This window comes from Manis pentadactyla, chromosome 1 (assembly GCF_030020395.1).
Source record: "Manis pentadactyla isolate mManPen7 chromosome 1, mManPen7.hap1, whole genome shotgun sequence".
Lineage (NCBI taxonomy): Eukaryota > Metazoa > Chordata > Mammalia > Pholidota > Manidae > Manis > Manis pentadactyla.
The window spans coordinates 70527439-70539528 of record NC_080019.1 but is presented as its reverse complement, the minus strand read 5'-3'; the positions used below and the strand labels follow the sequence as shown (position 1 = coordinate 70539528).

The following is a 12090-nucleotide window of genomic DNA, read 5'->3' as shown; positions in this document are numbered from 1 at the left end:
CACATTATTTACTTCAGTTAAAGAAATCTCCAATACCAAATTTTAAACTGCTCAAATGTTTACTGATTTTTCCCAAGCCAGATTTCTCCTGAAAATAATAACTGAAACCTTGATAACTGACTCTCTTAAAATTATTTTGGAAATAAGGAAGAGACATAACCAATAAATACCTTGTGATTTCAATAATGATTTTTAACAGTAGGACCACATACATGAATGATCTCATTTTGAAAGCTGTTCTGTAAATTATTCCCAATTAAATCCAAGAACAAAATCATTTTCACTGGTATCTGCATGCCAATTACTGTTTCTGTTAGATAAAACAGCAACTGCCTAACACAGCAGATACACTACTTAGTTTTAATTTCAGGGACCAATTTAAAAAAACAATTCCTACATAACTATTCCAAGAGAGTTCCCAGAAGGTTCTAAGCTTCAAGTTTCCTCTAATTTTCATAGCTGCTAAAAACAAAGGTTCAGCTGGTTCCATGTAATCAGCCATACCATGTAGCTAAAGTTAAACTCTGAATAGAGTAGCTCTCACCAGGTATTATTTCACTATGAGTGCCTTTTTTCTTATTTAAATAATTGTGTCAAGTCATCAATATAAATCTCTCATTCTAATATGGAACTGTGAGCAAGTTAAGGATGAAAAGGTCACAGAACAGAAGTATTGGTGATTCGCCAAGTTTGCAATGAACTTATAATGAAACCGTTAAAGGAATGGTGATCTTCGTGTGTACATGGGAGCCGAGAAGGCAAGGGGCCCGTTGGGCTTCCTCTCACTTCCCACTGAGCTTGGGGAGCACATCACCACGGGCAGCCCCGCATGCTCACAACTCCTACGTATTCACCGGTGTGCCTCCAGCACCTAGCCCACCGTGCCTGGTGGGCTATTCTTAAACGTGTCTTGCCAACGCAGTGAACTAAATCATGGTGGTTGTGTCCTTGCTGACAGTGGTCCACTCTCCCAGACTTCCTTTAGGGATCTCAGACATGTGTCTCCTGCTGTCGTCTTGCCCTCATGGACACATACCCAGCAGGAGGGCCGCTGTGAGAGAGAGGTCCGGGTGGTGATGTGTCAGCACGTGGAGTTTCATTTCTTGTTGTAGAGCTTGGTACAGGTGGAGGAACCGGTTCTTATCTTTAAATCAGTTGGGTGACTTTTGTCTCAACCCAATCCTGTTGTCCTTCCAGGGCTGCTTAGAAGAGAACGAGCCGCCATCTTCTAAAGGATTACACATACCTTAGCTGCCAAATTATACTTAGGAACTCCCCCTGCCACCGACACACACCTAGACTAGGTATTTTATGCAGATGCCTCTCAGGCTACAATCCTGAAAATCAACACTTACGGGAAACTAAGGAACCCTCAACCCCATCATGGACTACAAAATATTTAATAATTTCTTCACCCACAAATTGTCTGATTTAATCACTAACTGTACATGTTTGAGAACACACTCAGCAATATCTAAGACTAGTTGGAGGACACCGGCTTGGTGGCCAGAAGATAAAGCTGAGTCAAAAGGCTTGAGGTCCAGTCACAGCGTCAACACTACAGAGAGCAAGCATCAGCGTCCCCGTCTGCAAAGCAGAAGTACAACTGAGCAGCATGGAGTGCCTGCACGCTCAGCATATCTTCACATGAGTAAAATTAACCTCAAAAATTCTCTAGAACAGCACTGTTCAAAGGAAATTTCTGAGATGATTGAAATATTCATATTATAAACTGTCTATATGGTAGCCACATGTGGCTTCTGAGCACTGAAAGTACATCTAGTGTGAATAAGGAATAGAATTTTTAATTTTTAATTTCATTTTAATTAATTTAAGTTTAAATAGCCAATGTGGATAGTGTATTGAACAGTGCAGTTATCCAAGAAAGAGCTACAAAAATTTTAAAGTACTATAATTTAGAGACAAATCTAAATTTCCAATCTGCAGGCTGTACTTCGATTCCAGAATGTTCAATACAGTTGGCTAGAAAGTTTGGTTGTGACAGGTAGTATTCACCCTTCTCAAAGCAAACAGATGCTAACATCAGACTCTCCAATCCCCACTGATAAGATACAGTTTAATGAAAACGTTTTTGGGGTGAAAGTGACCTCGCTGGGACACGTCTCCAGTCTGGAAGAGTGGAATGGGGCAGGTGAGCGGTGAGGGGCACAATATTTTCTCTTCAGCCACAGGAACTCGAGTTTGAGGGCTACTCTGAAGCTCTTCCATCTTGAGGGGTCTCCCTGATGTTTCAATAAAGGTGATACTGAATTATCCAGTGGAAACTCTATTCTTGGTTTACTGACTGCAGGAGAGGAAGATGCAGTGGGTCCACTGACTCTGGGAAAGCCTTTGATAGACTGACTCAGGTGAGGCTGCCCTGACTACTGTCCCATTTGGAGCAGCTGCCAAGCGAGGGTCCAGCGCCTGGTGTTCTGGCTTCGCAGCTGGCGCCACTGCTGCCTAACTGCATTCAGAACTGCTAACACGAATGCTCCAGGTGGAGGAGTCCACGTCTCTCCATCACCTTTGTTACAGCCCTTGTCCACTCCATTGTCTTCTCTTCCTGGTACCACAGTAGCTTCCCAATTGGTCTCCTACACTGTCCTGTGTTATTTTATTTTAAAAATATTTTTGTTGTGGTAAAATATATGTAGCATAACATTTACCATTTTAACCATTTTAAGTGTACAGTTCCATAGCATTCAGTACATTGACGCTATTGTGCAACCATCACCACTAAGAAGTTTCTCATCTTCCCCAAATGTAACTCTGCACCCATTAACTATTAACTCCATTCTCCCCTCCCCAGCCCCTGGCAACCACCACTCTACCTTCTGTCTATGAATTTGACTATGCTAGATACCTCATATCAGTGGAATCATATAATATTTGTTCCGTTATGACTGGCTTATTTCACTTAGCACGATGTCTTCAAGATTCATCCATGTTGTAGCATGTGTCAGAATTCCCTTACTTTTCAAGGCTGAAAAATGTTCCTGGGTCGGTTACGATCACATTCTGTTTACCCATTTATCTGTGCATAGGTGTATGGGTTGCTTCCGTCTTTTAGCTATTGTGAATAATGCTGCCAGGAATATAGACATATAAATATCTGTTCAAGTCCCAGCTTTCACTTCTTTTGAGTCTATATGCAGAAGCAGAATGATTGGCAATACAGTAATTCTATGTTTAATTCCTTGAGAAAAGGCCACACTGTTTTCCATAGCAGCTGCACCATTTTACATTCCCACCAGCAATGCACAAGGATTCCAAATTTTCCACATCTTTGCCAACACTTGGTGTTTTCTGTTTGTTTTTTATAATAGCCATCCTAATGGATGTGACGTAGTATCTTTTATTTTTATAATGCATTTACCACTACCCAATATTTTCATGTTCACCTGTTTGATTAAGCATTAACTGCCTGTCTCCCCAAACCAGGGTGCTAGCTGCATGAGGGCCAAGAGCCTGGCTGGCTGCCCTGTTTGCCCCCATGACCCAAACAGTTACAGCACTGAACACACATTTGTTCCATGAGTGAGGGACCTCATGGCCACCAGCTTTGGCTCTACCACCGTTCTCCTTTGTATTAACCCCCGCAGGGGCTACAGGAGCTGGGGAGCTCTCTTCTGCTACTCTGACAAAGCAGAGGTCTATAAAGAACTGGTAAGATTTTTACAACTGAATTAGTCCTATTTCTTGTGAAATATAAGGGAATAAAGATGCTGTCACAGTGAGCCCCTGAAAGCACCCAGGGCCTTTATGAACACTCTGCTGAGGCTGTAATTATAACCAGGAGAATGTGCTGGGCTCCTCTGGAAGGTCCTGGTAGCCACTCATATGCAAACATAAAGGAAGCAGCCCCTTGGAATAGAATAAACTTAACCAGTTAAGATGGAAAAATATAAAACTTTTAATTAGAAAAGCAAATTGTTTAGTCCTTTCTTCTGCATTATCTATGCTTTCTAAAAATACGCTTTTTTCAAAAGAGCCTGGCATTTGCTACTCAAATTCATGACTATTAGTTTAGGCAGTCTGGGCAAACCACAAATATGTCACAGAGACTGCTTGTCCTCTGATTGCTTTCCCTTCTTTCCCCAGTTGATAGAAGAGATAATGATTTGAAGCTGTCACACCCATCTTGGACTGTCTACCTTTAGCTTCCTTTACGTGAAAGAATCAAACTTCTGTTTGAGCCATTGGGTTGAGATCGGGTCTCTGTTACTGGGAGCCAACCTAGTCCTAACGCACATGGAATCTCTCCAGTGAGAATACAGGAGAAGTCAAGCACAAAAATAAGTTCTTTCTAGGTACAAATGACAAAGTAGATCGTTTCATAGAAGTCCGAGTTGTTTTTAGCTAATGCCAAGCCCAGCTCAGCCAGTGTGGTGAGGGGGTGGCAGTGATCTGCCATATTGCCTGTGGGTCAGAAGGAAGGACAAGTCCATTCCTGCAATAATGAGGGTAATGAAAATGATGAGTGTGGCTAAAATTTTTCAAGCATTTATTATATCCCAGGCACTGAGCTGAAGGGCATTATATGTACTGTCTCATGTTATCTTCACAGTAATCCTGAGGTTTAAAGAAGATAAACCCTGGACACACAGCTTATGAATGCTGGAACAAGAATTTGAACCCAGGGAAGTCTAAGCCCACAGGCCTCACTTTCACGCTGCATCCAAATAGAACATCTATCATATTTCCCCCCGACACACAGAAGAGTGAGGGAGTCAGACCTCTCCTCAGGCACACCACTCCTTTACCAAGGAAAAACTTTCCCTGGACACCCTCCCCTGCATCAAAGTTTGATGCCATACCAAAAACATGTGGCCAACGATGAATTTCTACTTGTTAGGTGCATGATGCCTCTTAATCACTAATTTCCTTGGATCATTTTTTAACTAATAGTCATTTAATTATAATTGAAACACACCTCTAATACAAAAACCAAGTTACATGTTTGTTTTTGAACCTTATACTTCACGTTTAGTATACTATCAATATTTCAAAGCTGTTTTTTATGACTTATTCTCTCTTGGCCCCATGTGTTGCAATAACAATGAAATCTGTACTGTTCATCAGATAGTATTTTATAGGAGAGCATCAATGCATATAGAAATCATGTTTTGTATTGGGGAGGGGGACCCCTCATATTTGACCTGGCAAAAGACTTCTTGGTGGGAATGCCTCATTGCAGAATAAATTCACTGTAGTTGGGTAACAGCAGATAAACCAAATTTTTGATCAAGTCAATTTATGTAATTTTTCTAGGCCTCACCTTCCCTCCCCATCTATAAGATGGGGCTAATAATAATTACTCTCTCAGAGTGATTTCAAGGATGCAGTAAAATAAATTATGCTTGTTAACTACTTAGCACAATACCTGGCACATAGTACATGCTCAGTAAGACTGACTGAAGCTCAGTGAGTGGCACAACCTGACTGACAGGCTCTCAGCAAACCAATGTGTTCAATGACCAAATCACTTCCCAACAATGAAAAAATGAAGAAGATAACAGTCACTACTATGGTGACGGGAAAGATGAGTCAGTCTAGATGACTCTAAATTCAGACTTTTTCAAAAAAACTGTCTGTCTCTAACTCTGACTTCTTATCTTGACTCAGCATACCGTATGCCATGCTAACCAGCATGGGCATTTTAGGAGCCTTTGCTTGATATCTAGGCTTTCTTCCCCCTCAGTTATTATGATTCTCTATTTTTAGAGAATTGCCTTTAGTGCTGGTTTCAAGTCAGGAACATTAAGTGAGATTTTTTTTTGCCTTTTTCTTTTCCCCTTCCCCCCCTGTGGGTGTAAGCAGTCAGGGCTGAGCACTACCTTTGATCTTCTATTCCCCACTGGGAGACATTTATGCAAGGCCCCGGGAACAGAGAGCTTCTAAAAGTCATCACAACAGGCCTTTGACTGGAAATAGCCTTAATTTTGAATCCATGACACTCAACAGTTAAGCTGGGTTTTCAGAAACACATCTGCTTTAAGAGTTTTCTCTTTCAAGTGTTATCTAGCACCCTTTCTAATCGCTAATGCTGGACACCACTTGTTCTATTAATAAAAATCTCCCAAAATTTGAGGTAAATCCAATGTTTCACTATTTCAAGCATTTGCCCTAACTCAAATCCTGACCCCAGAAGGAAAAGGCAAGTAGCCTTCCCGTTTCCAAAACCCACTTCAAGAGAATACCCTTAAGAAAAAAATGCTTACTGTGATTTTCCAAGTACATTTGGTATTTGGAGGGTACACTCCAGGAAAACCTTGGCTGCCAATAAATCCAGACTCTCCAGTAAGAATGCCACCACATGTGAAAACAGGCCTGGGAAAATAGAGCAAAGGAAGCTTAATTTAAAACAGGGTCTCACAATCTAACATCAGCTTTAGAAAGGTGTAGTCCATTAATATGGACACCGTTAATATTTATTAATAAATGCCTGCACCACCATATGAGAGATTTGAAATAGTTGCTAGATCTTAGAATTCTATTTAAATTATAGCCTGATGAAGGATTCGGTGCGGCTGCCATCTGTCTGCATCGTAATAACACAAGATCAATCGATCTATCCATCCATCCAACCACAAGCAAGCAAGTCCTCCACGGACTGGTAAGATCCTATAGGAAAATGGTAAATGGAAAAATGTAACTGGAGGGAGTGAGAGACGGTGTGAGCTGGCTATGTGAGGTTCATGATTTTAAAGATAGACAAGCAATTGGTTAATTGGCTGTTTTAATTTCCTGCATTTGGAGAGATACCTAGTTCTCCTCCCTTATTCTGAAAATCCCTGGCCATTGGCAGAGCCTCCCACTGAAAAGGAAGGCTGATGGTGGTGGAGGTGGACGAGGAGATGCCAAAGCTGGCCTTAGGGCAAGTCCCTCTGCCAGGTCTGGGGCCAGGCGGCAGTTCAGAGGTTGGCGAAGAGTTAACTTTCGGTGAGTGGCCCCCAGGGCGCCACGCCACTCGGGTTTTTTCCCCAGGCTTACGTCTTCCGGGCAAATCCTCTCCTGGGTTGGGAAACAGAAGTAAACCGAAGTTCACATATTTGGGCCCCAGTGCTTCCCTCCGCCCGCAGAAACCTTCGGGGAGAGGAGCCGCGGGTCAGATAAGCCCCACCACGTGGTGGCGGCGCGGGCGGCGGACCCTCGGGCAGGCAGCGGTGCGGCCGCATGGGGGGCCCCGTGGGCAGGCGCGGCCCCGGCTCCTGGGAGCGGCCCGCGCGGGGGCGCCGGACGCCCGAGCCCGGGGAGCGCGCACGGTCTTCCACGCGCCCCGTAGCGGATTGAGAGAAGCAGCCGCCCAGGCTGCCCGGACAGAGGGCGGAAAGAAAGCAGAGAGAGAGCCCGGGCGGGGCGGCGTTACCTCTCCGGGGACTGCGGCCGCGTAAGCTGGGCGGAGGCGGCCAGCAGCAGGCAGAGCCGGGCCCAGGCGCGCGCGCCCCTCATGGCCGGTGTAGACGCTTGCCGCTCGTCCCCACGCCGGCGCGCGCACCGGGACACACGCCGGTCCGCACGCACCCAGGCTCACGGCCCGCACCCGCGCGCACAAACCCCGGCCCCTGGCCCGCACCCAGCCCGGCTCGCTCGCCCTAGCACAGCCGCGGGGCAGCCCAAGTATCCGGGTGTGCGCGGCAGGCGGGGTGGGGGCGCTTTTAAAAGTGAGTACGGTGCAGTCTGACTCTATGCTTCATTTCCCCCTAGGAGTTGCTCTGGCAGCCACAGGCCACTGCTGAATATCCCGTTTGTTCTCCGGCGTAGGGAGGGGCGGCTCCCAGGCCAGAGCCACCTCCTCTCCTGGGGCGGGAGGGCGTCTCCTCCCTGGCACCCCCGGACCCACCGCCCCTGTCACATCCCTCCTGCAGGGCCTGTGGGGAGAAGGGGAGGGGAACCCCCTGCAGAGTGGTACCCAAGCGGGACCTGGCTCCCGGGTTCCCAGGCGATTCACAGGGAGGAGCTCATGGTTTGCTCTGAGGAGTGTTTTTCCCTAGTTATTTTTAAATGAGTATCAACGCTTGTGAGTTGCTGGAAAACCTCGGGTTCCTTCTCTATTTCTGTCTCCTACAAGCACCCAGACCTAAGGCAAAAAAAGGGATTCTATCATATTTTAACTCCTGTTCTCATACCCTTACTTTAAGCGCACACACACACACACACACAGAGTATATTCCTTTCTGTTTTTACTCGTGTATGAGAATAGGGAGATAGTTTCTGTCCGGAGATTTATAAATGCATTTCACAGAGGGATATGTGAGTGAACTGTCATTAACTGTATCAAAAAATGAAGACAGAGCCTGAATTATCATAGCTCGCCGTCCCGTGTTGTTCTGAAAATGGTGTTTCTTTGCAGGCATCTCTGTTCAGATCTTTTCCAACAATTTCTTCCTGTAGTATTGACGAGTTAATATTTACAGCATTTGTTTTTCTAAGAAAAATTCCAGCCTTGTGGAATCAGGCTTTCCTTTATTTAGTTACAGAAAAATGATTTTAAGCCTTTATTTTGTTAAGTGCTTCCCAATAACTAGGGAATAATAAAAGGAAAACAATGGATTCATTGAGATTTTCAACAGCCACACCACCGCAAGAGGAATATAACTGAATTTAGATGCCTCGTTTGTGTTGTCTCCTCTAAAACTATTTTCACCTCTTTAAGCAAAAAAAAAAAAAAAAAATTAAGCATTAAGATAGTACTTATCAGCACTTCATTTCTAATAATGTGTTTACAATGTTTAAGAATATAAACACTCCTTGCAAGGAAGTAAGTAAAAACCAGCTGCAATGAATAATCTGACTTTTAATAGTGGGGGAACCCAGGAGCCAAAAGCAGGAACCCAAATTTCCCTGTGGGGTTTAAATTATCTTACTATTTTTTAAAAAGTGAAGGAAAAAAACACCAAGAAATACAACTTAAAAAAAATTCTCTAACAGCACCACACCCTGTATGACATTAAAAAAAAAAGATTACAAACTTTGGCAAACTACATAATATACTGAAACCTACACCCTCAACCCAATAAAAATTGTTTTGACAGCAAAGGGGAAAATAAATGCTTGTTTATTTTGCACACATTTCAAGAATATGCTATCCAATAGATGATATTAGATGTGTTTTAGATGGTATTTTATTAAAAAGCCAAAGTGTTACATTATAAAGTGAAAATATTGCTCAATTCACTTTCTGGCAATGATTTGAAGTCATCATAGCCAGAAAATACTTAATTCTTAGGACTAAGCTAAGTCTTCAAAATTAAAAATAAAAACAAAGTATTAAATGTGCCTAAATGCATAGAAAACAATTTGAATGTAACTATGCAACAGTAGGTTTTCTTCCTAGTTTATAAACTGATGACGTGTTTGTATCCTCATTAAATCTTTGTAGTTCCAACACCGATAGTTCTGATGTTGGAGACACATAGAAAGATGTTGATGTTGCCATGTGATTTTAAAAGTTTACTAAAACCCATAGTATTTGCTCTTAGAAACACATATATGACTTGGAACTACAGTTCTGACCAAAATTACAAACCTTAAATGTCCTGAGAAGCTTAATATGTTAAAATTGAGCCCCAGAAACCCAAGTGAACTCTGAAGGTGTGTGTAAGGGCCATTTCCGTGAGACGAATTTCTGGACTCTAGCGATGGAGAACTGTTAGGATGGGCAGTGAGCCACAGAACTCTAGGGAATAAGAAGGGGAAAAGGTAGAGAAGCCCAAGCCCAGTATATACTGTATTATCCAGTCTCTGCAGTTAACCAGGTTGCACAGAGAAAGCTGTGGGAATATGAAAATATTTGCTAACAAACTGACCTCTTGTAAAATTTGACCCCACTGAAACATTCCTGGCTGTGTAATATGACCATCTAGACGGGCCCAGTATTTCAGCATCTTCGTTGTTTCATCTCCAATCAATTCATCAACCTACTAAACATCTTGAAAGCGCAATGTAAATACATCTTGAAAGCACAATGTAAATACACTGTTCATTCAATCCATAGTCCAGAAGTGATCTTGCAAAAGATCCAGAATTTCATAAAATGGATGCAAGTTGTGGGATTTATGGGATTAATACACAAATCAAGTAGAATAGAAGTCAAATGTACAAATACATATGACTTGATTATTTTTCCTACAACTGAATGATTACAGCCAAAACAGTTCCTATAGCTTGTGACTGCCCTCACATGGTTTAGGTATCCTTGGGGAGCGTCACACCCTAGGGCTAGACTCAAGGTCAGATGATGATTGTGTGTTGATCATGCGTTGAACCCCCTACTCAGAATTCTTTAGATGTTTAAGTTCATTTGCTCAATAAATATGAGGAGAGACTTTCGACATTACCCTTGTGCTGCAACGCATTGAGTCCCCTGGCAGGCCTTTCAGATCTTCAGCGTTTCATCGCATCTCCCCAAAATTAGGAGGTAAGAGGGAGGGAGGAGCCAACAAGTGGCACCCAAACAGGGACCTGAAGCTCAGCAGGGAAGCTTCTGAAGGTCATCGATCCAGTAAGACTCCCAGGAAAGCATACGTACGGACAGGATTGAGACGTCAGGGACACTATAATGGGCCAACATGAAACTAAAGCAGATAAACTGGAGGATTACTTAAAATTTCTCCATGCCCTCCTAAAAACTTCAAGAGTGAAAATTTCTAAGATTTTGCTCAACTTCACAAATATATTAAAAAATATTGTTACTGGTTGCCCCCACAAGGAACCCTCAGACAGGCTGATTGGAGCAATGTATTAAGTGATTTCAAAAAGGCTCACAGACAGGAAACGTTATCCCTCTTCTTACTTGGGTGGATCAGTGGCCCCTCAATAAAGAAAAACTGGCAGCGTTACACACATTAGTTCAAGAAGAGCTTCAGTTGAATAGATTAGAATTCTCCATGAGCCCGTGGAATTCCCCTGTATTTGTTACAAAAAAGAAGTCTGGAAAATGGAGACTCTTACATGACTTAAGACAAATTAATGCAGTTCTTAAACCTACAGGACCTTTACAACAAGACCTCCCTTCTCCGGCTGTCATTGATCTTAAAGATTGTTTTTTTTTTTAACAAATCCTTTAGCTTTGGCAGATAGGGAAGAGTTTGCTTTTACTGTACCCTCCTTAAATGTACAAGCTCCTTCAAAAAGATTCCAATGGAAAATACTTCCTCAAGGAATGTTGAACAGCCCTACAATTTGTCAAAATTATGTGCACAGGGCTCTCTTGTCCCCTCCTGGTGTGAGCCAGGAGCTCTGTCTGTCCTCTCACTTTTTCTCTAAATAAAAGCCTCTGCCTTGCTCTCCTACCTTGGGTGATTGCTAAGTTCATTCTTCAACTCTGCAAACAAGAACCCCCAGCATCATCTTTGGGGGCTTGTCCGGGATAACTTCGGAGGTGAGTATCGGCATCCAAGCCTGCCTTTTCTTTCACTGTCCTTATGGAAGGGAGCCATCTATGGCACACAACGTCGGGCTCTCATCAGCCACTTAAATGGGACTAGCCCGGTTGCCGTTCTCAAAGTCTCTAGCGACAGGTTCCCCTGCGTGTCCCTCAGTGGATCCCCCGTCTCCCTTAGGAGCCGGGAATGTCACCTGAGTGGAGGCCAGGATTCCCTTTCAGAGGCATTTCCTTGGATGCGAGGGACTGAGGAAGGCCATGGGCACGTGCAAGAGTCTAGGCTGAGGCCACACTTCAGCGGCTTCTCAAAGGGTCGTGTGTCTGGAATCAGACCCTGACAGCCTGACTGGGTGTCCATGAGGAGTGACTCTCTCTGTCTCTCTGGCTTCCAGCCTGCTTCTTCAGGCCGCCCTGGCCTCTGAGTGAGGCAGGGGACGTTCCTGTCTTCTAACTTCATTAGTTTCACAGACCTGATGCCCAACACTGCAAGGTAGGAGATCCACGCTTTGCTCTTATTCCTGACTAAATGCTGTACTCTGTATCTCATACAATGTGTCTGGGCACCCGTTAGCCACTGAAAGACGATGAGCATCAGTTACCAGTCTTAAGTCTCTGATTAGAAAGGCTTGGCCCCTGAGAGAAGTATACAATATAAGGTTATGCAGCTAAATATATTTTGATGCAAAGAAGGGAAATGGTAA

At 43.6% G+C, this 12090-nt stretch overlaps 1 protein-coding gene across 1 annotated transcript in view; it reads right to left on the bottom strand.

The window, feature by feature from the left end:
• PCOLCE2 (procollagen C-endopeptidase enhancer 2) overlaps positions 1 to 7805 on the bottom strand; it is a 64340-nt gene extending 56535 nt beyond the window's left edge. The window contains exons 1-2 of the mRNA XM_036877332.2: positions 7373 to 7805; positions 6225 to 6333 (exon numbers count right to left, since the gene is read on the bottom strand). Coding sequence (XP_036733227.1) covers positions 6225 to 6333; positions 7373 to 7455 — 192 coding nt within the window. The 5' untranslated portion in view covers positions 7456 to 7805. The remainder of the gene's footprint in view (positions 1 to 6224; positions 6334 to 7372) is intronic.
• Between the last annotated feature and the right edge of the window lie 4285 nt (positions 7806 to 12090).